Raw genomic sequence first — 25,811 nt, forward strand, 5'->3', positions numbered from 1 at the left:
TAAGGAGGGCCCCAAGCTCTAGGTTACATCTAGAAACACCCAGACTGAGCACAGGAATGTATTTGCAAGCGATGCTTTTCTACCACGTTAACATCTCTTTTCAGCTTCTGGAATGTAAACTGCATTACCTTGGTGAGTGGCAGAGGCAGGGATGGATGAAATGGGAGGTTAATCGGCATCGGGCATCTCTCTTGATTTCGCCTTCATTTCCATTTCTTTTAAAAATGGAAGTTCCATTAAAACAGCAGCACTTTTCCATTAAATAAGTAACAGAGAAGAATGACTGCCTCTGTATCTCATCAGCAGTGAATCTTTTTAAAATCACTCAAGAGGCAAGGCTCAAATCATATATTTAATAGGAACCACTTTGAAATCACTTTTTAAAGCAATTAACATATTATTAGAGATAAGCGCAAGATGCAACACTTAGATCCAGATTTCTAAGACAGATTTCTATGGTTTCAGAGGGGGCAGACCTCGGGTCGTCGCCTCAGCAATCATCTCTGCATGTCACAAACCAATGTCAGAACAGAACTTCAGCTACACTCACACAGCAGATTCAATTTGCACTTTTAATCCCGATTTTACTCATGCTTTTTCTTTTCAGTCATTTGAAAGCACTCTATGTACACCACAGAGAATGGGGAAAACACCTCTTCAGGGTTTCTGCCCCACCTGAGGGTCCTGGAGTAACGTGTTCACCTCCACTGTCCCCTTCCTATTCGATAACGTTTTCTGTGTGGAGCACGAAGGAAAGGCATCTCTGAAACTTACTATTCCACAGGATAAAAGAGCCCATCACCAACAGGACCCTCATTGCCAGGTCGTCTTGTGTTGCCTGAGGACAAGGTCCCAAGTGCACACGCATCATCTCCAACAGGCCACACAAATGCCACCAAGGCAGCTGGTGATGCTCGGTGGTTGCTGCCTCCTGCACCGAGCTGTGTGGACATTCCAGAGCGACTCTGGCTGACAATCCTGTGTGTTCAATAGAGCAAGCCCATCCTGCCTGCCGGCTGAAGCACGTCCTGCCAACTGTGGTAGCCGAGGTGCAGCCACACATTCATCTCTGCTGCCGGTGACGGCGACAGAAACCTCCAGCAGCTGAAGCAGATGGAAGGCTGGCGGTGGTGACACCTTATACCACCAGATTAAATCTGACAAAGCCCATCTGTTGGCACCCTGAGCACTGGCAGAAGTAGAGCTGGACTGGGGAACCATGAATTAGAGCACAGGCAACATCCAAGGCTTTTTTGTTGTTTATCCTGAAACATGCAGGCTCTTCCCAACACTAAACAGTATGTGGCTTCCACTGATGACTGACAGCAACCTGATGGCTCAGTTACAGGGCATTTTACCATTTTGACCATTAGCTGTGAAGTCTCAAATCCCCCAGACTTTTCCTGGATGCCTCCTCATCAATAAATAGCTTTCCTTGGAAGGCAGCAGCAATGCAAGGGGAAACACATCATGCATCTGAAGACATTGTGATGATATTGGTTTTGTAAGTGCTAAAATTTATTACACAAGAGATGATGCCACAGTGAATAAGAGAGAAAAACTCTACATTGACTCCCTACTTTGCAATTCAAGACAACTAAGAGGTTTTGCTTCATTAAAGAAGGGAAAAAAATAGGAGACAACCCCAATGAACGAGGAAGTCTTGTCAAGCCTAAATGAACAATCAGTCCTATGCAATGCTCATGGTTGTAGAAGGAACAATGAAAGATATCTGCTTCTGTACAATAAATTACTAAAACATCAGTTATAAACCTGCTGCATGGCACTGAAAATTAAACTCATTAAACATACAGGTAGCTTCATCCTGATGCAAATGGAAGACAGGCATGAGTGCTCTGCAGCAAACAACTCTGTGCACATCCCATCTTTGGGAAACATATTTACATGTACATCTCATATATTAACATTTTAGTGCACCCTAGCCAGAGGGCAACCAGAAACAATATTATTCTGTGAGAAGGACAGGAGATGGGCTGGCTTCTCCTCTCCACTGAGCGAATCCTGTATCCACCCATTAGTCTAGCATCCATAGAAAGCAACTTTGCAAGACCACGATTCCCTTTTCCAGACAGTCAGACATAGGACCCCAAACAAATGGTCTCCCATGATGGTTGGGTAGATTTGGTAGCCAAGATTATTGTGGGCCAAAACCAGCAGGTGAGATCGCCATATTAACAAGACTTAAATGACTTCAACGTCAAGAATTTCAGCCAAAGTGCCATTTACTGACCTCTTGCTCTCCCTCTCCCTTTCTTACTGCACCACAGCTCATGAAGGTTTGCAGCAACATGCACTGTTTGGGGTGGACCTTGACACCTTCACACTGCCCAGGCACAATAGGCGTGCTCAAGCCTCAGAAAGAGACCACCACTACAAAGTTATGGAGACTGCCACTACTGGTATGTTTATTCAGAGCAAGGATGCCTTAAAAACAAACCCTATGGTCTCCATAGGAGTGAAGCCTGAGCAGGACTTTCTCTTGCATTACCTGATGCCTTAAAAACAAACCCTATGGTCTCCGTAGGAGGGAAGCCAGAGCAGGACTTTCTCTTGCATTACCTGCTCTCAGTCTGTTGCACATATCAGCACATCCATCCTTATTTCTACAAGAAAAGAGGAAAAAAAAAGGGTAAAGATGGGTCTCCAGGGACACAGTGCAGGCCAATGGCCCTGCAAGGTGGGAAAGGTGGCTCTGAAGCTCCCCAGGTTTCCATGGAGCAGGAAGCATCCCACAAGCCTTACTCACCGTGTGCAAGTACAACTGACACCCAAAAGGGCAGACAACTGCCCAGGCAGGCAGACAGACATCCAAGGTCTTTTCCAAGAGAAACCCATCTGGAGTCTCCATAGAAGGGAGTGGTGCTGCATGGGCTGGCCTTGCCAACAGCAGCATGAGGGTGATAGAGAGGATGAGGCAAGGGGAGACCAATGATTCTATTAAATAGGACTTTGTTTAATGACATCTGTGACTAAGGGTTGGAAAGATCTACAGGAGCTACTGGGTGCACTTTGCCTCTCAAGAAGGTGGCTGCTGGATGCAGGGGCAACAAAGGGAAAAGGGAGAGAGGACTTAGCAAAGCACCACATCTTTCTAACTCAGCTCATTTGGGACTTGGCAAACTTTCCCTATCACAAGCACTTAAGTTTTCACGCTTGCCAGGCAGGTAAATCCGGGGTCTTTCAATTCCCATCCTGGTGCAAACATACCTGGGCCTTTCGGAGAGCTTGGAGTTGTCTGGGAAAGCAACAATTCGCTGTCAGTAAAATGCATACAAGACTGCATGAGCTTATTACAGTCATTCCAGCAGAAATAAGTGGTATCTTTTAGAGTGCTTGCCAGAAGAAAATAGCAGTTCTGACCCAATTTCACACAGTTGGAATCAGCTGTGGGAGACTAATATACAATAAAAATAAAAAGACAAATGCCCATTTCCCCCATGTCCTCTCCTAATAACATGAATAAAGCTCTGTTTTGATATTTCATCCTTTCCAAAGGAGTCCAGTCAGATCAGTCCAAGTCATCTGTGTTTTGAGTCAGACTCCTCTGATTCCTCCAATCTTTACTTGATGAAATTTTTAATCATCCACCTTTGTCCTGTGCAGCTGCGAAGAATCAGATCAATGCCGGCCATTCCCCTGTTCTCCACTTCCAAGCATCGTCCCGTTCCCTTGTTCAGGATGGCACCATTCTACAATTAAAGGATATAGGCAAAATATGAAGAAAATGAAAGACACGGGGTCGCCTGTGAAGCAAGCCAGGCCTGTGTGGTGCCCAGGAGTGCAGCTGTGTCCTTGTGTATTGCTGGAAAGCTCACAACACTTAGCTGAGTGGTAATGCCATTCCAACAATAAAAAAAATCCTGACATAATCAATGTGAATTGAATGAGCAACCATTACCACTGACAACATGGAACCCTAGCACGTCAGCAACTAAAGGACATTTGTAATGTTTAAATAGCGTGGCTGCACTCTGCCTTAGGAAGGTGGGACACGTCTGTAGAATGTGTATTATTTACACTCTGCTTTGGGACTAACATATTGATACCTCTCTTGCAGTGAGGGGCCCAGATCTGAACACCAATTTCATCACAGATTATCTGTAAGAAACAGAAACCTGGAAGTCATTGGCAGGGCAGGTTACATACACCTGAGGGTAGCACAAAGGGAAACTTCTACTGAAATCATCCTAAAATGCTGTCCCTGCCCCTGATCCCTTTTAACCTTTTCCTTCTGCACTAGGACCTGGCACTCTGTGGCATGGGACCATTTCAGCTTTGTCCCCCACTGACACATGCCGAAGTGCCACAGCCCATAGTTTGGGAAGCAGAGGAGCAGCATTGATGGCAGACCCATAACAAACCTGTATGAAATTCCAGCGCTTATGGAGGCTGCTCTTGACCTTCTCACAGTCGAGGAGCTGAGGGAAGCGGCTCTTCACGTTATCTACCAGGCAGCGGGTATCGGGTAGGAGAGTCGTGGTTCCGAGGGCACCGAGATGCAGGAATCCCTCCTTGGTGTAGCGTGCAAGCTGAGGGATACGGAAGGAGAGGAAGACAACCATTAGTCTCTTTGGAACATCATTAAAAAGTGATAAAGGAAAGGACATTCTTGCACAGCCCCAGGAAAAGAGCTGTGAGGAAGGTGCAGAACTGACAAGAGGAGAAGAATCAACTTTCTCCAGCCTTTTTTTTTTTGTTGTTGTTTTGGGAATTTGCTTTGCAGATGCAGGTGAGGAGCTGGGACACAGGGAATAGATAAGAATGACTCTGAGCCTTACACCCATCACAGGGCAGACTCTTCCAGCCTCCTTTGGGCCTGAACACCCTGCATGTTGGGGCAATGGATGATTTCCCCTGGTTTTCAGGGAGCCAGCTGGCTTGGCCGGTGAATGATGTGGCTTCTGGCATGCCCAGTGAGCCAGCCTTGATTTGACCTGTGAATGAAGCTGCTGGTGTGACTGGCACAGCTACTCCAACAGCAGCAACACGAGTCAAAGAAGGGCAATATATAATTGGCCCCATTCCCCGAGGATGCGAGCCCAAATCTCCCCATGCTTTAGCCCTGAAGCAAAGGCTCAGAATCACAGCTATCCCCTGCAGTTTTCCCTGCATCCCACTGCCCTGTAGTCCTCGGGACCCAGCTCAGCTGCCAAGGAGATGCAGGCTGGGAGCATCGGGCAGAACCGATGGCTCTCAGGGACAGTGGGCAGTGGCACTGAGACAGGACTACGTAGGGCTCCTCCATTCCCAGGGTTTAAGGAATCCCACAGAAATATTCCCCTAAATATGCTTAAATTCAGGAAGAGATGAATGACAGCAGCCTGCCTTTTCTAGTTCAGGAGAGATATACACAGCTGCTTATTTAAACTATGAATCAATCCATTATCCAGCAAACAATTAGGGAGTATTCAGCACATTAATTAACTGGGCATATCTATGACCCAGATGCTTAAAAAGAGACAGTAAATCACACTGGGAGTTTGCATTATCTCAGTTAGAGTAATTAAACACTGAAAATGAAGTTAAACCAATGAAACAGGGTCTGACTCTGGCTAGTAATCACAGACACAGTTATGGTGCTTGGAGCTGATTTTGCCTCCCCTGCTCCTGGCTGTAGGTTTAGGTGTGCTGAATCCTCTGTCTAGGCCCTGTTCTGGCCGTCCTCCTCGAGGAAACTGCTGGTGGAGCTACCTTTTATTCAATGTGCTGTGTACTGAAGCAAGAGCTCTGCTTCTTTAAATCTCACAGAGGTTCACTTGCCAAAGGTATTCAGCCGGGAGAAGAGAAGGCTCAGGGGAGATGTTGTAACAGTCTTTCAATACCTAAAGGGGGCCTATGAGAAATCCAGAGAGGGACTTTTGACAAAGACAAGGGGGTATTACTTTAACCTGACAGAGGTCTCTTCAGCTTTACAGTAATCTGCCCTTCAAATTGCTGTGCAGGGGTGGAAAGGAGCAGAGCCTGCAGAGCTTAAAGTCATGTCCATCACCAACTCCTCCTCTTACTGATTCACTGTCTCTCCCAGGCATGGGATACCTGACTGCAGGTCAAGGATCCCATCCACTTCCAAGCTCACGCTGGGCTAGGCTTCCAGCAAGGGCATGAGGCTGCAGCAACCTGGGAATGACCTCTGGGCATTCAGATGCAACTCAAGTGAATTAGTATCGAGCACCAACACAGAGGATGATGCCACTTGTCTTGCACAAAATAAGAGGTTTATAAGACAAAAATCCCCATGGCGGAAGAAATCACCCAGAGGTCCGAAATGGGCACTGCAAGTTATTCTCCTCGTGTTCCTGAAATGTTTCCTACCGCGTACATAATCAGTGTGCTAGACACCTTCTTTTTTCATGATGTTCAGCAGCTTGTCTCCAGACAGCTGGCCTAATGCCCACAAGGCAACACCGTCTCTGCCCTTACACGTTATCGCCTAATGTGGTGGGAAAAATAAGTAGAGCAAAAATCAGATCTTTCCTGAGGAAGGGAGCGGGGCAGGGGCTGAAGGGAGACAACACGAGCTGAAAACCAAATGCAGGGCTTATGGAAAATGCATTAAGTGCATCTATTAGATGCGTCATCTACCATGTAAAACAGCCAGATAAATAAAGCCCTGAACACGACTGGACCTAACACACTGCTGATGCCTGATCTACTCTGCCAGAGCAGCAGAGGCTCAGCAGCAGCCGCTGCAGCCTTCAAGCCTGTCCAACCACCAAACCTGAGAGTGACAAATCCCAAAAAGTCCCATCTATTTTGCCAGTGCAAGCTTAGAGCTCCTAAGGCGTTTATGGATTTTTCTGGGCCCAGCACTAGAGAGGCAGCCTGGGGAGCGCAGCTTCAGCCTGGCAGCATTTTCTACCTGGCTTTGCCCAGTAAGAGAAGTGATGGGAAGCGCCTCCAACTCCTCACCACGTAGTGCACTGACCAACATTTTTAAGAGCAGTGGGCCTGTTCAAGTCCTTGAGCCTACATTAGAAACTGAATATACCCCATGAATGCTTTATAATATCAGTAAATTACATGTATTGTTGTTATTAAAACTTTCTCAGTGGTTGCAGCATTGCACCAACTCAACAACTCAGCATTACAAGCAAACTTGCCTGTTTCCAGGCAGCCAGCACAGCCCTGGACAATGATCTCTGTTTAGTGAATAAGATCAGAGAATCATAGATTGGTTTGGGTTGGAAGGGTCCTTAAAGCTCATCCAGATCCAACCCCCTGCCACGGGCAGGGACAACTTCCACTAGACCAGGTTGCCTCCCGCCAATATATCTGTCCTTTAAAGTGATCTGTCCTACATTCCACTGCCTGCTAAGCAGGTTTGCCAGCTCCAAAAAGCAGACCAAGCCAGGCACGACCTCAATAGTGAAGAATACAGACAGTCCAGCCAGAAAAAGACAAACATGCAGGTACCAGCCTGAGGAAACACCTGAAGGTGTTACCAGCCTGGCACAGGAAAGGGAAAGACCAAGAGAAAGGACCAGAGAAAACCAGTTTAAAAATATTAACATTTATATATATATATTAACATATGACCATTTAAAAGTGGTTAATATTGATGAGGTCTTAAACCTCTTTATCAAGAGTAGCCAAAAGCCACATCCCCAGACAGAAACACTGATCCATACCCACAGCCTCTTATGAACAGATAAAACTGCATCTTGCAAAGCTTCAGGTACCACTTTGGGGAGCTACTTGGCCTTGAGGGGTCCCACAGCCCCCACTGATGCTGTCAGAGCAGTGGGCGCACGGCCCCACATGTTCGCAGTGGATCACTTGCACTCATCTCCCATCTTCAAACTTCCACCAGCAATACATCTTCTTTAATTATTATTGCTGGCTGGCTGCATCTCAGGGATGAGAGGAAGTTAATTAGATGTCTTAGCACCTGGGAAATAAAAGCCTTGATGACCTTCATTGACTCTATCGGAAAATAATTTAGGGCTGTTTAGCTTCCTTTTTGCACTGAGCAGATCATCAATTAGTAACCATAAGTAAAGCCAAGGGTTTTTAACACAATTTAATCCCATGTGCTATTTTGTCACCCTTGATACTTGTCCCTGATGATCTCAGTATTGATGGTTTTGTTCTCAAGTTCTGATGCTTAAATGGGCAAAACATATTTTATCCTATAATTAAATGAAATGCTCTGCTGGGTGAACATTATCTTAAGTTTTATAGTATTATAGTGCTTTCTATCACCTTAATATATCACCATAGTTCTGTCACTCCAATGAGGTATTACTGTATTATTAGTGTAATAGATCATTACGGCAAGGTGTTTTCATGATGTATTGCTTAAAGGATGAAGCCATCAGGAAGGAAAAAAACCCACGAGCAGGCTCAATATAATTACAGGATAAAAGGATACTTCATCATGAAACCTGATACTGGTTTGACCTGGAAGTGAATGAATGCAGGGAAATGGAAAGCTACAGAGAAAACAAGAGAAAAACAAGAATTCCCCCCACTGATGGATGCTATAACAGAGGCCAAGGTCTCATCTGCATTCAGCATTCTGTATGGGATTCATTGCACCTAACTGTGTTGAGCTGAATGCTACACACAGCTTGAGCCAATTAGCAGTCATCAGCAGAAACTCAGGATATAATACAAGCTGCCCTCCCTTGAACTGGACACATCTTTCCCTACAGAGTAGGCCATTCCCCCTCTCTCTGAGTTGGACTGCTCACCTACAGATACAGGAGAATGGCATGGGAATGGACTTACAGAGTGAAGACTTCCAACAAAAACCCAACACTGCCTGGCATGGCAGGGACAGGACCCACGACACTGCTGCCTTTGTGCCAAATGGCAGCAGGGAGCCTACACCTCACCCTCACCCACCACAGCTGAGGAACTTGCTCCTTAGTTGTGAAATGCATTTAAACACATATGTAATGGGACACCGTATCAAGGAAAGAAGTGGAGAGTTTAGGAAAATACATGAACATTGAGCACAGGCAACCCTGTGTGTGTTTTCAGATGCAACTCCTTGTGTGCTTTTGATATACACACAATCATAAAATCATAGCCTGGTTTGGGCTGGAAGGGAACCCATTACCCCTTGTCTTACTGCTACCCTCCTCATGAAGAGTCCCTCTCTCATCCTTTTAGGCTTCTCTCAGATACTGGAAGGCTGCTATGTATATACATATATATATATATAAAGCAGTGAGTTATTTGAACAACGTGTTTACACTGCTTCTAATTATATTCCCAGCAATAACTTACAACACACAGCCCATTAATTAAACAGTAGCAGTGAAAAGTCCAATTTCTTTCATGTGGCGCCCGTGCTTCTGCAAAAGGCTAATTTCAAAGCTTCTGCACTTACCGTTAGCTACTTTTAAAAGCATTTTCAAGGAGTTAAACTAATTGAAGGTATCACAAAACAAAAGAACTGCCAAGAACTGGCCCTCAGCTGCAGAGGGAAGGGAAAACGTGGAGGTGGAAGACCAGGAAGAAAAATCAGTGCTGAGCTCACACAACAGGTGAGCTGAAGGGAGCCAGCAGCACTGCAAGGTTTGACTTGAACATCAGGTAGGAAAAGAAAACATTGTTAAGTTTAATCACAAAAACAGCTAAGGGAAAAATAAATAATCTGCTTTTAGCCATTCATCTTAAAGCCCAGGGTTAGCAGACAATGTCAGGCTAATTCAGTTTCTCATACTATAACGCACTTAGAGGTTCAAGTTTCTATCCAGGAAGTCCAAAAAGCAGTTTGTGCCATTTAAGAAAAAAACCTGTGTGCATTTAAGCAACAGCTAGGTTATATTTAGCAGTGACTCCATCAGCCACAGTTGACTGATCTTTGTTTAAACGCAACGATAAACCCAAGTGAGATTTGTGTCTACCTCAAAGGACTCCTGCAGCTGGCTCCTTGGCTCAGGTGGCTCCTGAAGTTTGCAGTTCAGGCTCAGATGAGCTTTGGGATTACTTAGTCCTGGTGAGCCTGCAAATCCCAGGGTGTCCATACTGCAAGAACAGGCTCTTTATGCATTTCCATCACTTGAACAATGCTGCTTTTTTTTTTTAGCTGAAAATGAACCTATGATCAATGAATTTAATCCTGTTTCCACCCATTGCCACTACACACCACGCAAACAGCGACAGTAGCACCCATAATCTGCAACTTCCCTGCCTTGGCTAGATTTCCCATATAGATAGCTAGAGCATTTACATGGGAAATGCAAGCAAAATCAGGACATTTAAGTCAGGTACACACAACAAATCCTGATGTTAAAATACTCAGGGCCTCACTGGATAGAGCTAAAACACCAGAAAAACACGTGCTGCTACTCTGCGGCTTCAGAGAGGTCAGGTAGGGTTTTGGTAATGAAAGAAAACTTTAAGATCCCATTGTAATTCTTGTGCTGCATTTTGTTCCAGGTCTGTGCTGATGGATCCACCAACATTCCCATGCTGCTTTCTTCTTAAAACACGGTAGGAGATAAAACTACAGAAGAGACTGAATTAGTCCATCATCAATAACTTTCAGTACCTGGCACATCCACTAATCCTCTAAAAGAAGACAGAGAAAGCTCTGGTGATATCTTACTGTGGCCTTTCAATGGCTAAAGGAGGCTGGCAAGAAATCTGGAGAGGGGCTTTTGACAAGGGCCTATAGGGACAGGACATGGGGGAATGGCTTTAACCTGCCAGTGGGGAGACTGAGATGAGCTCTTAGGCAGAAGTTCTTCCCTGTGAGGCTGCTGAGGCGCTGGCACAGGGTGCCCAGAGAAGCTGTGGCTGCCCCATCCCTGGCAGTGTTCAAGGCCAGGTTGGACACAGGGGCTTGGAGCAACCTGCTCTAGTGGAAGGTGTCCCTGCCTGTGGCAGGGGTTGGAGCTGGATGAGCTTTAAAAACCCTTCTAAACCAGTCTGTGATTCTATGAAGATATGAGATTTAGAATGAATCTTGGAACGATGATTTTTAATCTGGAATAAGATTAACATTAGGATAAGAAGCTTTTGGTTTGCTCAAAAACTTCTGGAGAGGTAAAAGGAGTGCTAGAAAACTAGACTACACTAAATCCCAGCCAAGCTGAAATGGCTAATTGTCACTCAGATAAAAAGCACTGCTTGTTTTCTTTACCCAGTTGATATGTTTTTACTCTGCTGGGTGAAAGAGAAAGGAAAGGTTTTAAATGCTCTGTTTGTGTATGCTCTGCTCTTTGGCTATTTGTCTTCAGTATTATTTACCCTGGTCTGGAAGACTTTTTCAAATGATGCTTTTACTTGCAACTCTGGCATGATTATGGTAATCCAGAAAATAGCTTCTCTAAGAGTAGCTGGGAAAATGCATCTTTGTATCTGAGGCATCTTTAAGAAGAAGGCTGGCCTCGTGCATTAAAGAGTGAAGGCAACAGACAAGCTGCACATCCATACTCTGTCCATGAAGCCTTTGCAGGGTACCTCCTGCTCTCACCACACACGATCCCAGCACATTAAATCCTCACCTGCGGTCCCCAGCCGTGGCACGGGTACAGTATTGCTGTGTGGTTCTCCTGGGGGCCCTGGTCAAGGCAGACATCTTTTGCCTTGTTGTTTCGAAGCTGTAAGAAATAAAAAGTGCAGTTATACAGCCCTGTCTCTTTGGAGATGAGCAATAAACTGATGAGCAGCAATGGCTCCAGCCTCTTCAGCTATAGAAAGAATAGACGGTGCTATATCACTAGGCATAATCAGGCAGAGAAGGGTTTAGTGTGCCATATGTTTTCTTTAAATACAAGGCCTAATGATGACTGCTTTTATATAAAAATCACTATTCAAAGGAGCCAACTTCCTCTAATACAGTTTTCTTCGTATTTGGTCATGTGTGGTGGTAACAAACACAGTTTTAGGCTGCTCTCAGCCTGTTGCCAGGAGCCTGAAATCAGTGCAGAGTCACATGTATTTTGTCTAAATCTCAAAGTGCTCAAAAAGGCAGCAAGTCAAAAAATGTCCAGGGAGCACAAGGAGCCCCTCTGCATTGTCACAGGGATTCAGGAGGGGACACAGAGATGGCAAACCAGTTGTCAAGTACTGAAGGACACACTTCAGAGGAAGCATGGAAGTGTTGGATTCATGCTACAAAGGCTCAGTGCCTACTGAACCCCAGCCACCAGGTCTGTCAACGCAGAGCTGCCCCCTCTCCAGGCTCCCCATGTAGGGAAACTGCAGCAATGCCTCTGAAAATGTGAAAATAGTATGATTAATGATACAATAAGTGCTCTGGAAATAGCACTTTTTGGGAAGTTTTAGCTTGCAGGGTTTAAGTTGCTTTGATAATAAATCTTTCTTAAAATTAATGCCCATGTGGGGTGCCCAGGCTGTGCTTCAAGGAGCCTTCTCAAACTGCCACTATTCCATGAGACCTACTGCAACAGAGTACTATTAGTTCCCATAAATGCGTGGGTTTATATTCTCAGTACGGTCTCAAAGCCAAGAGAGATTGAATTAAGTCTCCTTATTTTATCTCATCCTTAAGCTGTTGTGACAATGCACTGTATCCTACAGAGACCTTGTAAGGAATCAGGCTCAGTTTAAGTCAAAAGGTTTTATAAGACGGCTATGTATCAAAAATATACGTACAGCTGCTTAATCCATGGAGTCAATGGGTAATATAGATAATTTTCTGTCAGTTCAGTAAATGAAGTATTAAAATATTTTACTGTATATGGTTTCTAAGCTCAGAAATAAATCCTCAAAATAGCTTTTTAGAAGGAACTGTGGAAAGACTTATACAAATTTATGTAACTATGCACAGAGAGCATGTGTTTTGAATCCCATTCCTCTCCTTTAAGGCTACTTCTCATCAGAGACTCACCAGCTGTAAATATTACCAGTCTGCTCTAAGGGACTACTCAGCCGTAATTACCTCGCCATAAGCGATGGTGTTGTTGTATCTTCTCATTTCTGGGTAAACATGGTCCAGGTACCACTGGAAATTTTTACACTTCAAGCTCTTCCTCAATGCTTTTCTCTCAGAAACATCCCCAATATCGATACCTGGATTCTGAAAAATAAAGACACATCATGTCACTGAACGAGTAGTCTTAAAAAAAGGTTAAAAGGAGAGGATTTCACTGATGTTTGATATCATAGGATCACAGAATGATTTTGGTTGGAAAAGACCTTAAGATCATCCAGTTCCAACCCCCTGCCACAGGCAGGGACACCTTCCACTAGAGCAGGTTGCTCCAAGCCCCTGTGTCCAGCCTGGCCTTGAACACTGCCAGGGATGCGGCAGCCACAGCTTCTCTGGGCACCCTGTGCCAGCGCCTCAGCACCCTCACAGGGAAGAGCTTCTGCCTTATATCTAACCTGAACTTCCCGCTTTAAGTTTAAACCCATTCCCCCTTGTCCTGTCACTACAGTCCCTGATGAAGAGACCCTCTACAGCATCCTTGTAGGCCCCCTTCAGATACTGGAAGCTGCTCTGAGGTCTCCACACAGCTTCTCCAAGCTGAACAATCTCAACTTTCTCAGCCTGTCTCCATAAGGGAGATGCTCCAGCCCTCCCAAACAGAGGAGAAAAAGTTATGAAGGAAAAGTGCAGTACAACAGAGGTGAATCTTCAGTATTGTCATGGATTCCCTTGGGCTTTGGATCCATTTGAGAAAGACTGAATCTGCCAACAGGCACAAGAACAAAGTACTTTTAAAAGAGCTCACCTCCTGTTTAGGTATTGACATACAGGACTCCCAGGAGAGCTCAGTGGGTAAATGTACATGAGGATTTAAAAGACTTCCACGCTGAATCCTGGAAATGCAAACCCCCGCCTGTGCTCTGACCACCAAAACCCTTCCCCTTACACACCCTTAAAAGGTATCAAATAAGGGGTAGAGAGAAAAGAGGAGAGAAAAATGTAAGATTCATATATAACAGAGGCAGATAGCTAAGAATAAAGGACAAAAATTACAGGGGAAGAGAAGTTAAGGCTGAACCTCAGAAAAACCTCTTGACAATTTGGACAATTGCCTGGTGAAATAGTCTCCCTGGAGACACAGAGGAACCCCACAGCTCGAGATGATTTAAAAGCAGACAAAGCTACGGTATCTGTCCCCAGAGGAATAATCTCACAGAGCCAGGAGCAGGGCCTGAAGGGAGCTGCCCCCTTTTAACATTTTATTCCATTACAGAATCCAGGGAACTAATGCAGCAGTCAGGTGAAGGAAACCAAAGGCACATTGCAGCAGCCTCTTTTACTCCTTCCTACAGGTGTCTGGGTTCCAACTCTATTGTAGCTCCTATTCTTGTCTTTTACCATGATCATTAAATACAGCTGGGAAAGCAATTTTCCATTACAACGCTTGTAATGACCTTCTAATGAATTATTCACTCTGCTTTAGAGAAGATACCAATTTAATGCACAACTGGTAGGTCACAGGTAAAAATAAAGATGATTCAGTGTAGACAGGGAGGACAGGCTGAAGTCTGAGTGGGCAAGGTGGGATGCAGAGCAAAGCAGGACCTGAAATACTCAGTGCAAGGGGTTTGGCTTGGTTTTGAATATAGCAGCTTCACAAAATAATTCTGTGTATATCCATAAACCCCTGCACAATACCAAGTCACACAAGGCTTCTCTAAACTTGAATCTGGTCTATGTAAGTACCTCAGACTGGTTTTAGAGTAACTCAGATGTGTTTTCCCAGCCCTAGCTACAGTTTGTGAGATGCTGCCTTTTCCAAGCCACACAGGAACTGTGTCTTCCCAGGGGATTTTAATCCCTTTCTGCCACCCTCCAAAGCTGTTTCTGAGCAAGAGCATGGTGTTTCACCTCTAAAAAGGAATCAAACCTAGGTACAGTGCTGGACCCATAGTAATTTATGATCCCTGCCTATGGACATCTGGGACTTGCAACCTTTAAGATAGATCTGAAATGACTCAGTCCTGCAAGCAACTCTGAATGCTTGGAGTGGTGCCCACCACAGCCAGTGCCCTCTTGCAGCTCAGTGGGTAAAAGGCATTTATTTCCATCTCTATTCATCTATTTCTTAACAATAAACTAATCCTGGACTCCTCACCACCCCCAGGACTACAAACCAGCAGTAGCACAGGCTGCTCATCGACCCTTCAAAGGTACCTGTTGTTCTCTAATGCAGTACAACATTGCCACTCCCATGGCTCTAAATGCCAGTAGCTCTCCCCAGATGTAACCTTTCCTCAGAAGCAGCAGCTCATGCTTTTATGTTTTAATGCTTTTTAAACTGCCCAGAGCACAGCACTGCTGCAGCAGCATCAGGACCACAGGAGCTCGCTGCAGGGGTGTGACCTGCAAGGTGTATTTCATGTGTCTTTTCAGCACCAAAAGGGTGGTTGTAAATAACTGCTCACATGGGGTCTGGCCACTCATGGCAATGGTTTTTCTTCACACTTGAATACAGCTGCCCAGCGCTCATGCTCAAGTACACTGCGAGTGGAGTGGGTGTCAGGGTGCAAGGCACCCTGAATCCTCACCTTATCCATAACCTGGTGAGCACTGCTGCCTCCCCCCTCCCCAGTACCCATTTATTCAGTTCCAACCCCTTCCACTAGAGCAGGTTGCTCCAAGTCCCGTCCAACCTGGCCTTGAACACTGCCAGGAATGGGGCAGCCACAGCTTCTGGGGCAGCCTACAAACACAAGTCTTTAACCCAAGAAAGTTGGTTTGTACCTAAAGACACAGGTGCAACGGCCATACCTCCAGGGGCAGGTTCCATGCAATGTACACGTGCCACTTGTAGTCATCCATCCACACCTCGGCCACCCGCAGCGCATTGCGCTTGGTGTAGAAACCAATGTTGTTGTTGTAGGGCTTCTTCTTGCGCTCGATGTGAGCCACCCTGGAGCAGGGCAGGACCTCCATGCTGCCACCACACAGCCACACCTGCAACACAATCACACAGCACCATCAGCAAGGGGCTCAGCAAAAGGTCACACAGACATTAACAAGAGATAACTGGTGGGTTCAGAGGTTTCTATAATGTCCTGGTGAGCACAGAGCATCACAGCATCTTGCTGGCAACTGGAAACATGGCCAGGTTTGGTCTTTGCTCAATGGCGAGACACAGAGAATTTAACCTGTGCCCAGAGCAAAACATGTGTCAGCTTTAGAGGGATCCAGCCTATATCCATCCAGCACATGGTATTAATGCATCACAGGACTGGGTGCTGAGTTTACAGTGATGCTGCTACTAAATAAAAAGGATTAGCGACTGGAAGAGTTGAAACAATTGCAAGATCTCCTCCTGCACAGGCAATGACTCAGTGAAACATATGGCAGGCACAGATTTCTCCCACTTGAAACCATTTGTTCATTATTTTTCTTTCACGTGCTGTTTAAAATTCCCATAAATCACAGTGTACAAGTTAATAAAATCTTTTGAGATTTTGGAGATCTTCCTTTTATCACACAGAAAAGGAATTTTTGCAGGAAGATTTGCCATACCTGGGTTCTTCCCTCCGTGTCTGTCCTTACCAAGAAATTACTTATCTTAAATTAAAGATGCATATCCAGGACACCAGGCACTGGGCAATCGTCACAAACGCATATGCCAAAGAGGCCAAATAGTCCCACTTTTGCCTATTTTGAAGTCTGCTTTCTGTTATCATTTTGCAGTTGTTGTAACACCCATCATTTCTGGGATCTCTTCCAGGCTCACCACCTTTTATCACCACCTTTACCTGGGAGAGCGGCCCTGGTCAACCCGCTCTCCCAGCAGCACCAGCAGCCTCCTGGACTGTATCATCTACCCTTTTTCATCTCTAAGCAGTGGGTTTAGTGGGCACATGGACATCGCAAGCCCAGGTGACATGGGCAAGGGGCAGTACATCAGGAAGACGTCTTCCCTTGGGGTAATCCTGCTACTTGTGCTGTTCTCACCTGGACTGCTGCAGAATACAGGAGCCTACATCAAAGAAACAGAGCCCTATTTTATTAGCTGGTGCATTAACATGGAGAAAAATTCCCAATTTCCTCCTGTTCTGCTGTTCGACCTTTCCAAACACCTTTAAATACAACTTCATGGCTCCAGAGTGAATTCAGGGCTCAATTCCAAGATGAGGGGCATGTCCATCCCTCCTGTCCAGCCGCAACCACGCTCACCTCTGGGAATTCCACAAGGTCTGCCTGAAGTCTTGCAACAGGCCACATGCTGGCAAAGCAAGTAAGAAGCGAACAAGGTAGTTCTAAAGAAAAATATATATGTATCTAAGGGAATATTCCTAAGGCAATAGTTTGGCAGTGTTTCTTGCCTGCTCAGTTCCCAGTTTCTCAATGTCTTGGTGAATGAGGAGCATCGAGGTCTGCTCTTGGGTGCTCCCAAAGCTGCTGGGTTCAGTCACAACGCTGAATAAAACTGCCAGTCCTGGAAGGGGCCCAGCACCATCTGGTTTCGAGTTTGGGGGTTTTGGTAGATTCTGTCCTGATTTGAGGTCAGAATAATTATTTTTAATGTGTAAAAAACATGATCTTATTAAAAATGTCATTTCCCAGCAAGCTTGCCTCTAGCAGCAGAAGTGCACGATTACATTTAGTTAAATAATACACATGGCTTTACACCTGACAGCTTTCCTACATTTCTGGAATATCTATGCAAACTATATTGAAATGCACATATTGTAATAACCCGAGAGAGAAAAAAGCATTGGGCATTGTGCAAAGGGCACTGGCTAGATACGTATCATCAAGCCAGTTCCAGACAGCTCAATAAAAATCTAATTTGGAAAAGGCACTTATGAAAGTTAAGGCCATCTCCTAAATAAAATCTAAATCACCATTATAAATAATAAAAATCTATTTTTACAAGGCATTTATAAACATTTCTGTTGGCAACAAAAAGGAGACCTATTACACTGGAAATGCCAAGTCACACCTGACATCACTGACCTCAGCGTACAGAGGAGTAAATGATGGCCCCAGGAAGATGCTGCTGGCTCCCATGTGGCCTGGCAAGGACTGTCTGGTCCTGCTGGCATCCAAAAATACATGTGAACAGGTCCACAGGGGCTGCAATCCCAAGGACATCCTCCACAGCCACAAAGCATGAGGTATAGTTGCCCTACAAGCTCAGTGATGCTTTATCCTTGCATTAGCAATGACTGTGGAGCAGTGAATGGCCCAGGGAAAGGCCACAGACTTTGTTCTCTTGGTGCCACAGTGAGATGAACTGCAAGACACCACAGCCAAAAGGGCCCAGCAGACCTCCATCCTCCAAGCAAGGCTGGAAGTCATTGCCTTGCTGATGCCCCGATGTCCCAACCTGCAGCAACTTCATCCCTGTGGCACTCAGATCCTGAAGGCAGAAGCTTCTTTGGGAACCTTCACTTATGTCCCTATTGAGCAGCCAGTTGTCCCACCGAAGAACTGTAACAAATAAATTACCTTCCTATTAAGTAGTTTTTTCATGTTCATGGCAAATAAATCTACAGTCCCTTAAGGTACTCTATTTAGTGCAACTAAAGGTACTCTATTTACTGCAACAGCATTAACGGGACAATCAGTCCAGCATGTTGTTTCTGCTAATTCCTTGAGAAATTACCTCTTAGTAGATGGGTAATCAAGAGCCAGCATAACATTAAGACCAATCAGAGAAATAAGGTGTTGTCAAATTAATTCATGTTTAGCCTATTTAACAAGTCAGAATCTTTTCTCTTGCTTCCTACAAAGGATGAAATCATGCTCACTTTGTTTTATAAAATATGCCTGCATGGCATGTAAAGGCATGTTTAAAGACTCAAGGCAGAGTATGTAAGACAGCAGGTTAAATACAAAGAGCAAGCCTCAAGTTTCTCCCTTGTTTTCTGACATTCAAATTTCAACATGACTATTAGCTTGCCATTCATCCACCCATAAAGAGACACAGAATTAAAAATAGAAGCATTTCCCTTCAGCAAATGACAGTGACTCAATAACTTCTCCATCAGTCTACACACAGGAATAATCAAACATACAGAAAAATGCTTGGACTTATAAATAATTGGTTAATGCTAAATTCTAGGGAAGAAATCCCAGAAAAAAACATGAGATAAATCCATCACCCAGAGATCTTTGATGTGCTTTTCACAAAGCTGGTGGGTAATGCACTTGCAATTATTTTCCAAGCAAAATGTGACTGTCCTACGAATTCAGCATGGAAAAGCAGTGATTCCTCTCAAGACATGAAATCACAGAATCCTAGAATCCCAGAATCATTAGGGTTGGAAGGGATGTCTGGAGATCATCCATCCCAACCCACAGCCGAGGCAGGGCCACCCACTGCAGGTTGCACAGGAACATCTCCAGGCAGGTTTGTATGTCTCCAGAGAGGGAGACTTCATGATCCCTCTGGGAAGCCTGTCCCAGGCTTGTTTGGATTGGAAGGGACCTTAAAGCTTATCCAGTTCCAACCCCCTGCCATGGGCAGGGACACCTTCCACTAGACCAGACTGCTCCTAGCCCCATCCAACCTGGCCAACCTGCACAGTTCTTGTGTATGTATACCTCCCACCCAAGCCATCAGCATCTCCTCTGCCATCAGCCTTCATTTGCAAAAGCAAAGTTGTTTTTATGATGCTCCTATGGCGCACTCTGCATATCTTAATTCTAAGGATGTGTCCTTCACCTGGGACAGGGGTAACCTCAGAGTCTGGGAGCAACCTGGGAAACAACAGTGACCAGGCCTGTTGGAAGTGCACATTCCCTGTGGTTACTGCACTCTTGGTAGCGGAGAAAGAACGGCAGACTGCTCACAAAGCACAAGTGTACCGACGGTCCCTTGTGCGTGTAATAGAGACAGCAAGAAAATCCCAGTTTCTCTTCACCAGCTCACTGCAGCAGCTGCAGAACCAATTTTCTAAGTGAAGAACAATTACTGTCTGTGATCCCTTTTGCCCTCAAAAATGTTCTGCAGCTATCAATTTGCTTTGCTCCTGTCTGCTAGAGCCAGCAATTACTCCAAAGGAGCATTATTTAAACAAAAGGGCTTTTGGCAATCTGCTCAGTGCCAGACAGGCAGAAAAGGGTGACCCAGAGGAGATCCACCTCCCAGGATGGTGCTGCAAGCCTGTCTTGTGCTACTAGCATCATCTGTGCTCCCTCATTGAGCAGGGCTAGAAATACACCCCATACCTTAAGGTTGGTGGTGCCAGGGCTCCTAGTGCTTCACAAGTCTGGTTTGCTGTGAAGGAGCAATCCAGAGGATGTGTTTCGGTGCACTTGGGGCAAGCAGGAGGATGTTGCTGATCACTGGGTGCTGGTTGCTGATCACTGCCTTATCCCACCCCATCCTCTCCAGCAGGTCAGAGCTGCTTCTTATAGAATCACAGAATAGTCAGGGTTGGTTCTTTGAACCAACCAGACAGTTCTTTCTCTATATCTCCCTCTGTTCACCCGATGGAGCAGGGTGAGCCTCAGGGCTCCCTCCCTTGGGTGCAGAGGCAACAGCACTGACATCCAGCCAGCACTCACTGAGCAGCAAAAGGCACACAAAGGGGAAGGCATGGCCGCAGCTCAAGCAAAAGATGGGTGGAAAAATGAACTCTGATAATGGAACTTTAATGCATCTATAATAAGAAATACTTGCTCCCCTCTCCAGCAAGCAGCGCTTGCTACGCCATGATGCCCATTGGCACGGAAGTAGAAGAGAAAATTATTAACCTAAGGAGACTACTTTCATCAGAAAATACCGGTGCAGGGTCTGCTTCCCCTGGGATGGAAGAACCACTCGTACATCCCACTTCTCTTCACGTGCCTGCAAGCCAGACCAGGGAATTGGGGCTCACCATCTGCTTTGTCACAGATTAAAACAAAAAGAGGGCACTTCTGTGAGATAAGAAGCAAAACTGGGGCTGGTCCCTTGCTCCCTTCCACCTGGTGGAGAGCCAGGATGGAGTCCTGCCCCAGCACACCATCCTCTTCTCTCAAGCATTAGCATCTCCAGATGAGACACCATACTGTTGGTGCCCCTGTGCCGCTGCCTTATATAATGCTTATATAATGCTTCCTCCTCATCCCTGGGATATTAATAATAACAACAACAATAATAATAATAGCAATAATAATAAAAATGAAAATGAAAATAAGAAGGGACAATGACTATCTTGGGTCCTGAACTTGGTGTTCTAGCTGGAGCATGACATGAAATCTATGATGAACACTGACAGCTCCCATTAAGGGATCCTGACTTCAGTTGCTTAGAACTTTGCCAAATTTTAACTATTCAGACTGAAATAAACCCTAGAAGAGCTTTAGCCTGCCTGCAGTTAATGGAAAGAGACATCCTGCCTAATGGTGTCAAGATGAGGCTGCGAGGTAAACTTTTAATCTCTGAATGCACTGTGACAGAAGGAAACAGGGGGGGAAAAACCTGCTCCTAACTTTCATTATACAAACTTCAGGCTTTTTCAGCTGATAACTTTATTTCTAAGGCGATTAGCAAAACTATGCCTTAATTAGTAATAGATTTCCCATTTAACAGCTTTGCTTTATCTTTGGCCCCCTTTCTTTCTTTTAAGAGTAACTTCCTAAGTTAAGGGAAAAACACAATTACCCAAGGCAGTGAAAATAATAAGGAATGTATCAGAACAAAGACCTAAATAATAAAATTGAGAAGCAGCAAAAAAGGCACAGAAATAAAAATTTTCTCCCTATGCTCCCTCATATAGTTCTGAGAGACAGTATCTCCTCAAATTATTCCTTTTCTTAGAAGAAACAAGTACAGATACATTTCCAGCTATGTAGGTGAAGCAGCTTCTATCCTCTCTGCTCCCACTTTGGCCATGCTCCATCCCACATCTCTGCAGGACACCACAGGAGGATGTCCCCAGTGCCAAGCTCGCACTGCAATGGCCCACTCCCCAAGATGCCAGAGCAGCAAGGCAGTCAGGAATGGGATGACGAAGTCACTCCCACAAAACCTCTGTAATCCCTTGTGCCCAAAGCATGGCTGCTGCCACTCTTTGGTAGGGACAAGACTTGAGCAAGCAATGCCAACATGGGGCACTGCCCACTGTCCATGTCGTCAACAAAGATGTTAAACAGCACCAGCCCCAACAAGGACCCCTGAGGAACACTACTTGAACACTGGAAAGCCTTATGGGTTGGAACACACACATATAACTCAGCAGTAGTACCTTCAAGTTCCTGGCGCAAGGCTTGTGTAATGTGGCAGTGAGAGACGTGAACCACAGGAAGCCTGTTAGATTCAAATTCTGGTGATTAAACACCTCCACACCGTTAGGCAATAGTTATTTATGGGTGACAAACATAAGCTGCACAACTCTCACACACAGCAAACTGGATAATGTTTTATATTTTTATATATACTTACATATATATATGTATGTATATATCATCCCTGAAGTGCTCCTTCAAGCTATCGTGACTGCACTATCTCATGTAGCATCACAGCAAGAACTTCAGCGTAAATGTTCAGCTGAATTACGTGAAGGTAAGTTAGGAAACCACACACCGGGGGGGGGGCGAGGAGAAGGAATCAGCTCTCTTTGGGAACCTTTTATTTCCACCACAGTGGAATACAGTACAAGTGATCTCTTCAGGTTGGACACAAGCACTCGAAGAGAATTGCTTTTTAGTTTAGATATATGGATTTTCACAGATCACATCAAGGGAGGACTGGTGGTGTGAGAATTTGTACTAGAGCAGTGAATGTACCACCCTTGAGGCTATTTTGCTACAGATCCAGCAGTGTTCTATCTCTAGCCAAGACCACAACTAAAACAATCACACGGTGTTTCTAAGCACAAGCAGGGACAGACCCTCTGGTCCATCAATCTCAGAAGAAGGCAACACCTTGTGGGCAGAGACAGTGTTTGCACTGATGGACCCAACAGACACCATCTTCTTGGAAATCTCAACACAGCTTCATCCTGAACAACTAATACATGATTTTGGAAACCTCTATGAAGAAGTGAAAGAGTCTCAGCATCCTGCAGCAGAAATGGGAAAAGGAATTTTGTTGCTAAACCTGCAGATTTCTTCTCTGTCATAAGGTTATGGAAAACCTTTTCGAGAGGATCAGGGCTAAGCACTCACATCAGGAATCATATTCACATGCCATCTCCTTAAAGTACGATTTCTGAATAGACTATTTCCTAACCCAACCATCTCAGGCCATGTCTATTCAAGCAGAGAATGGAAGTGGGAGGAGAGGGTAATACTACATTTAAAACAGTAACTTACTTTTCTTTTCCGGCATTCTTTTTCTGACATTTTATCCTTATGGATAATACCACTTTGGACAGGTTCCTCTCTATCTTGTGCCAGACCAGTAACAGAATTGTCCAGATTGTGCAATGTCCAAATGTCTTTCCCTTCCTGCTGAGACGACTAAATTCACTCTTGTTATAATGGCCACTTAAAAATGCCAAGTAAGAGTGGAACTCAGGTGCACAATTCACTCCACAAATCCTAACCTACAGCAATACTGGGTAATAGCCACAGTTTTCATCCTCCTAACTCAGCAAGGAACATAAATAGTTTAACATTTGACATATTGGAGATGTTAGAATAAAGAAAGCTTCACATCAATGCAAAGCAGTGATTTCTCTGTGCTGCCACAGTTCAAGGAGAGCAATACATACACACTGCAATTGTGTTTTCTCAAACTGCAGGGTTTTCCAATGAAAAATGTATGCTGTGCTTCTCCAACAAATGCAACACAACCTGTTCTAAACAGTGCATCGTTCCCTGCTACAACAGGTATTGATTTGAGTTTATTACCAGATAAGATACGTAGGCTTGGTGGGAAGGTACCTTTAAAAGACTGATCACAAGGCACAGCACAGGGAGGATTAGCTGTAATGACAAGTGTCTGCATCCTCTTGGCTTGGAAAAACTGCTGAATAGAAGCATTTTGCTACTCAGTGCATCAGGACTGATATTTTAATTGCTGCATAATTAAACTACAGAAAGCAGAGTGACTGCAGCTTTGTCATTTTAGCACTTAAAAAGCTCTTAAAAAAAAAAAAAAGAAAAAAAGGAGCACAGAGTATTCTTTAAATCCACTTCTCGAATGCTTGGTGAAACTGCAGAGATGCTCTCACACCTGAACTCCCATCCTTGGCTGGAGCTCAAGCCCAAATCTGTACTGCCAGCTCCCATATGGCTGAGGCATTCCTGCAGAGCACAAAGCTCCAGTTACACACTGAAGTGGTTTTCAACTATCATGGTATAAATCTGGGTCTCTCCTAATAAGTTTAGTACTAAAACTCCTCAGTGCTCTGATGGTATCTGATCATTCTTGGCAGCTTGACAAGGACCTGATTATGTTGTAATAGTATAATGCAAAGATTATTGCAGACTCATAAAAGACAAGTGCTTTAAAAACAGCATCAACAAAACCTGTAAGCCCTTTCAGAAGGAGAACAACATGCTGGGCTTCATATGCTCATAGCACAGAAATTACCTGCAGGATTTGACCCTGAACTACTTAGAGGTTGCTCTTTTTTTCTTACTATTTTAGTGCCAGTAATGTACTGAACGCATCTTGATCTCATTTTCCCATTACCATTTCTGTCAAAGCTGTAAAATAGCATAAAGAGTTCTGCAGAATTTTGATCTATTTTTCAAGCAAAAAAGCCTTGAGAGAAAATTATTCATCAACAGTTCTTCGGACCAATGTGATTCCATGTGGGGAGAGGCAGGAGGAAGGGGGAAGGTGCCACATATCACTTTAACCATAAGAGGCAGTTCTAAACCAGAATTATTTATGCAGAGAGAGGCAGGCATGTGATAGAGCAGCTCCTGAGCTGACAGCACCTTGGCTCCACCGAGCTCTTCCCAGTCCTCTTAACTGCAGCACATCACGACTGCAGCTTCTGTGATGTGTAATTATAGATACCCTCTCATCAGACCCTGATGGGGAAGGCACTGGAAGGAAGCCGAGCTCCTCCAGAGCTGTTCATAGGATTGAATGTGACTCAGCCTATCCTCTCTGCACAAAACTGCTCCAGGAACTCATCAAAAAGAACAGCTAATGAGTTTAAAACTAGAGCACGCAAATATAGAGGGAGGGAACATATGCAGCGTCTGTGTGTGTCTGTTATTTGGGGTGAATGCCTATGAGGACATACAGACACACACACACAAGGTATTTCATGCCTTGTCAGTGCTCAAAGCCAGACTATGTTTCCTAAGCTCTCCAATGGTTTTGCCACAGTCTTTCTCATTCATTATGCTTGGAAAGGATCCTGAAAACAAGTTGTCAGGTTTATCTAAGGCTCTCTACCTTCATTTTAGGTCTAGTGGAAGGTGTCCCTGACCATGGCTGGGTGGTTGGAACTGGATGATCTTTAAGGTCTCTTCCAACCCAAACAAGTCTCTGATTCTATGAAATGAAGTGACGTCTGCAACGGCTGAATGGACCCAGCGCAAAACATGTTTGTTGGTTGTGCCAAGACCAAGAGTGATGCTATGTTCCCACAGACACCTGAATGCCACCATAGTAACAACTGGGGGCAGCTCAGGAAGGGCAGGTGAGATTTGGAACCTTGCTGTTGTCTGACCCTTTCTCCATAGAGGGGAGAAAGCATCTGACCATTTTACTAAGGACAGATCCTCATCTGTAGGCTGCTGATGCTACTGCCCAACAGGCTCCTCCTCCCAGCACCAAGTCTGCTGCAGATGGACTTGGTCTGTGCGAGTTAAACTAAGGTCCAAACCAGATGGTTGGAGAGTAAGGCAGCTCCGTCATATTTCTGCCATTCCCTCTGCCATCTGCTTATTTTCTCTGGCAGTGTTAAAATCCCCTCTTCAGTGGAGCCGCTGTGTACTCTGAAATAATGAATACTTTACAACTCAAAGCAAGTATGAAAGTTTAAAGCCT

General features: G+C 44.9%; 1 protein-coding gene across 3 annotated transcripts in view; it reads right to left on the minus strand.

The window, feature by feature from the left end:
* Positions 1-339: 339 nt before the first annotated feature.
* GALNT17 (polypeptide N-acetylgalactosaminyltransferase 17) overlaps positions 340-25,811 on the minus strand; it is a 187,400-nt gene continuing 161,928 nt past the window's right edge. For all 3 annotated transcript variants that reach the window (XM_062631853.1, XM_062631861.1, XM_062631869.1), the window contains 6 exons: positions 15,689-15,874; positions 12,884-13,021; positions 11,484-11,579; positions 4,383-4,550; positions 2,581-3,710; positions 340-2,509 (listed from right to left, as the gene is read on the minus strand). In XM_062631853.1, coding sequence (XP_062487837.1) covers positions 3,582-3,710; positions 4,383-4,550; positions 11,484-11,579; positions 12,884-13,021; positions 15,689-15,874 — 717 coding nt within the window. In that variant the 3' untranslated portion in view covers positions 340-2,509; positions 2,581-3,581. The remainder of the gene's footprint in view (positions 2,510-2,580; positions 3,711-4,382; positions 4,551-11,483; positions 11,580-12,883; positions 13,022-15,688; positions 15,875-25,811) is intronic.

This window comes from Pezoporus occidentalis, unplaced genomic scaffold (assembly GCF_034315485.1).
Source record: "Pezoporus occidentalis ecotype Australia unplaced genomic scaffold, CSIRO_AGI_Poc_V1 ctg110, whole genome shotgun sequence".
In the NCBI taxonomy this organism is placed as follows: Eukaryota; Metazoa; Chordata; class Aves; order Psittaciformes; family Psittacidae; genus Pezoporus; species Pezoporus occidentalis.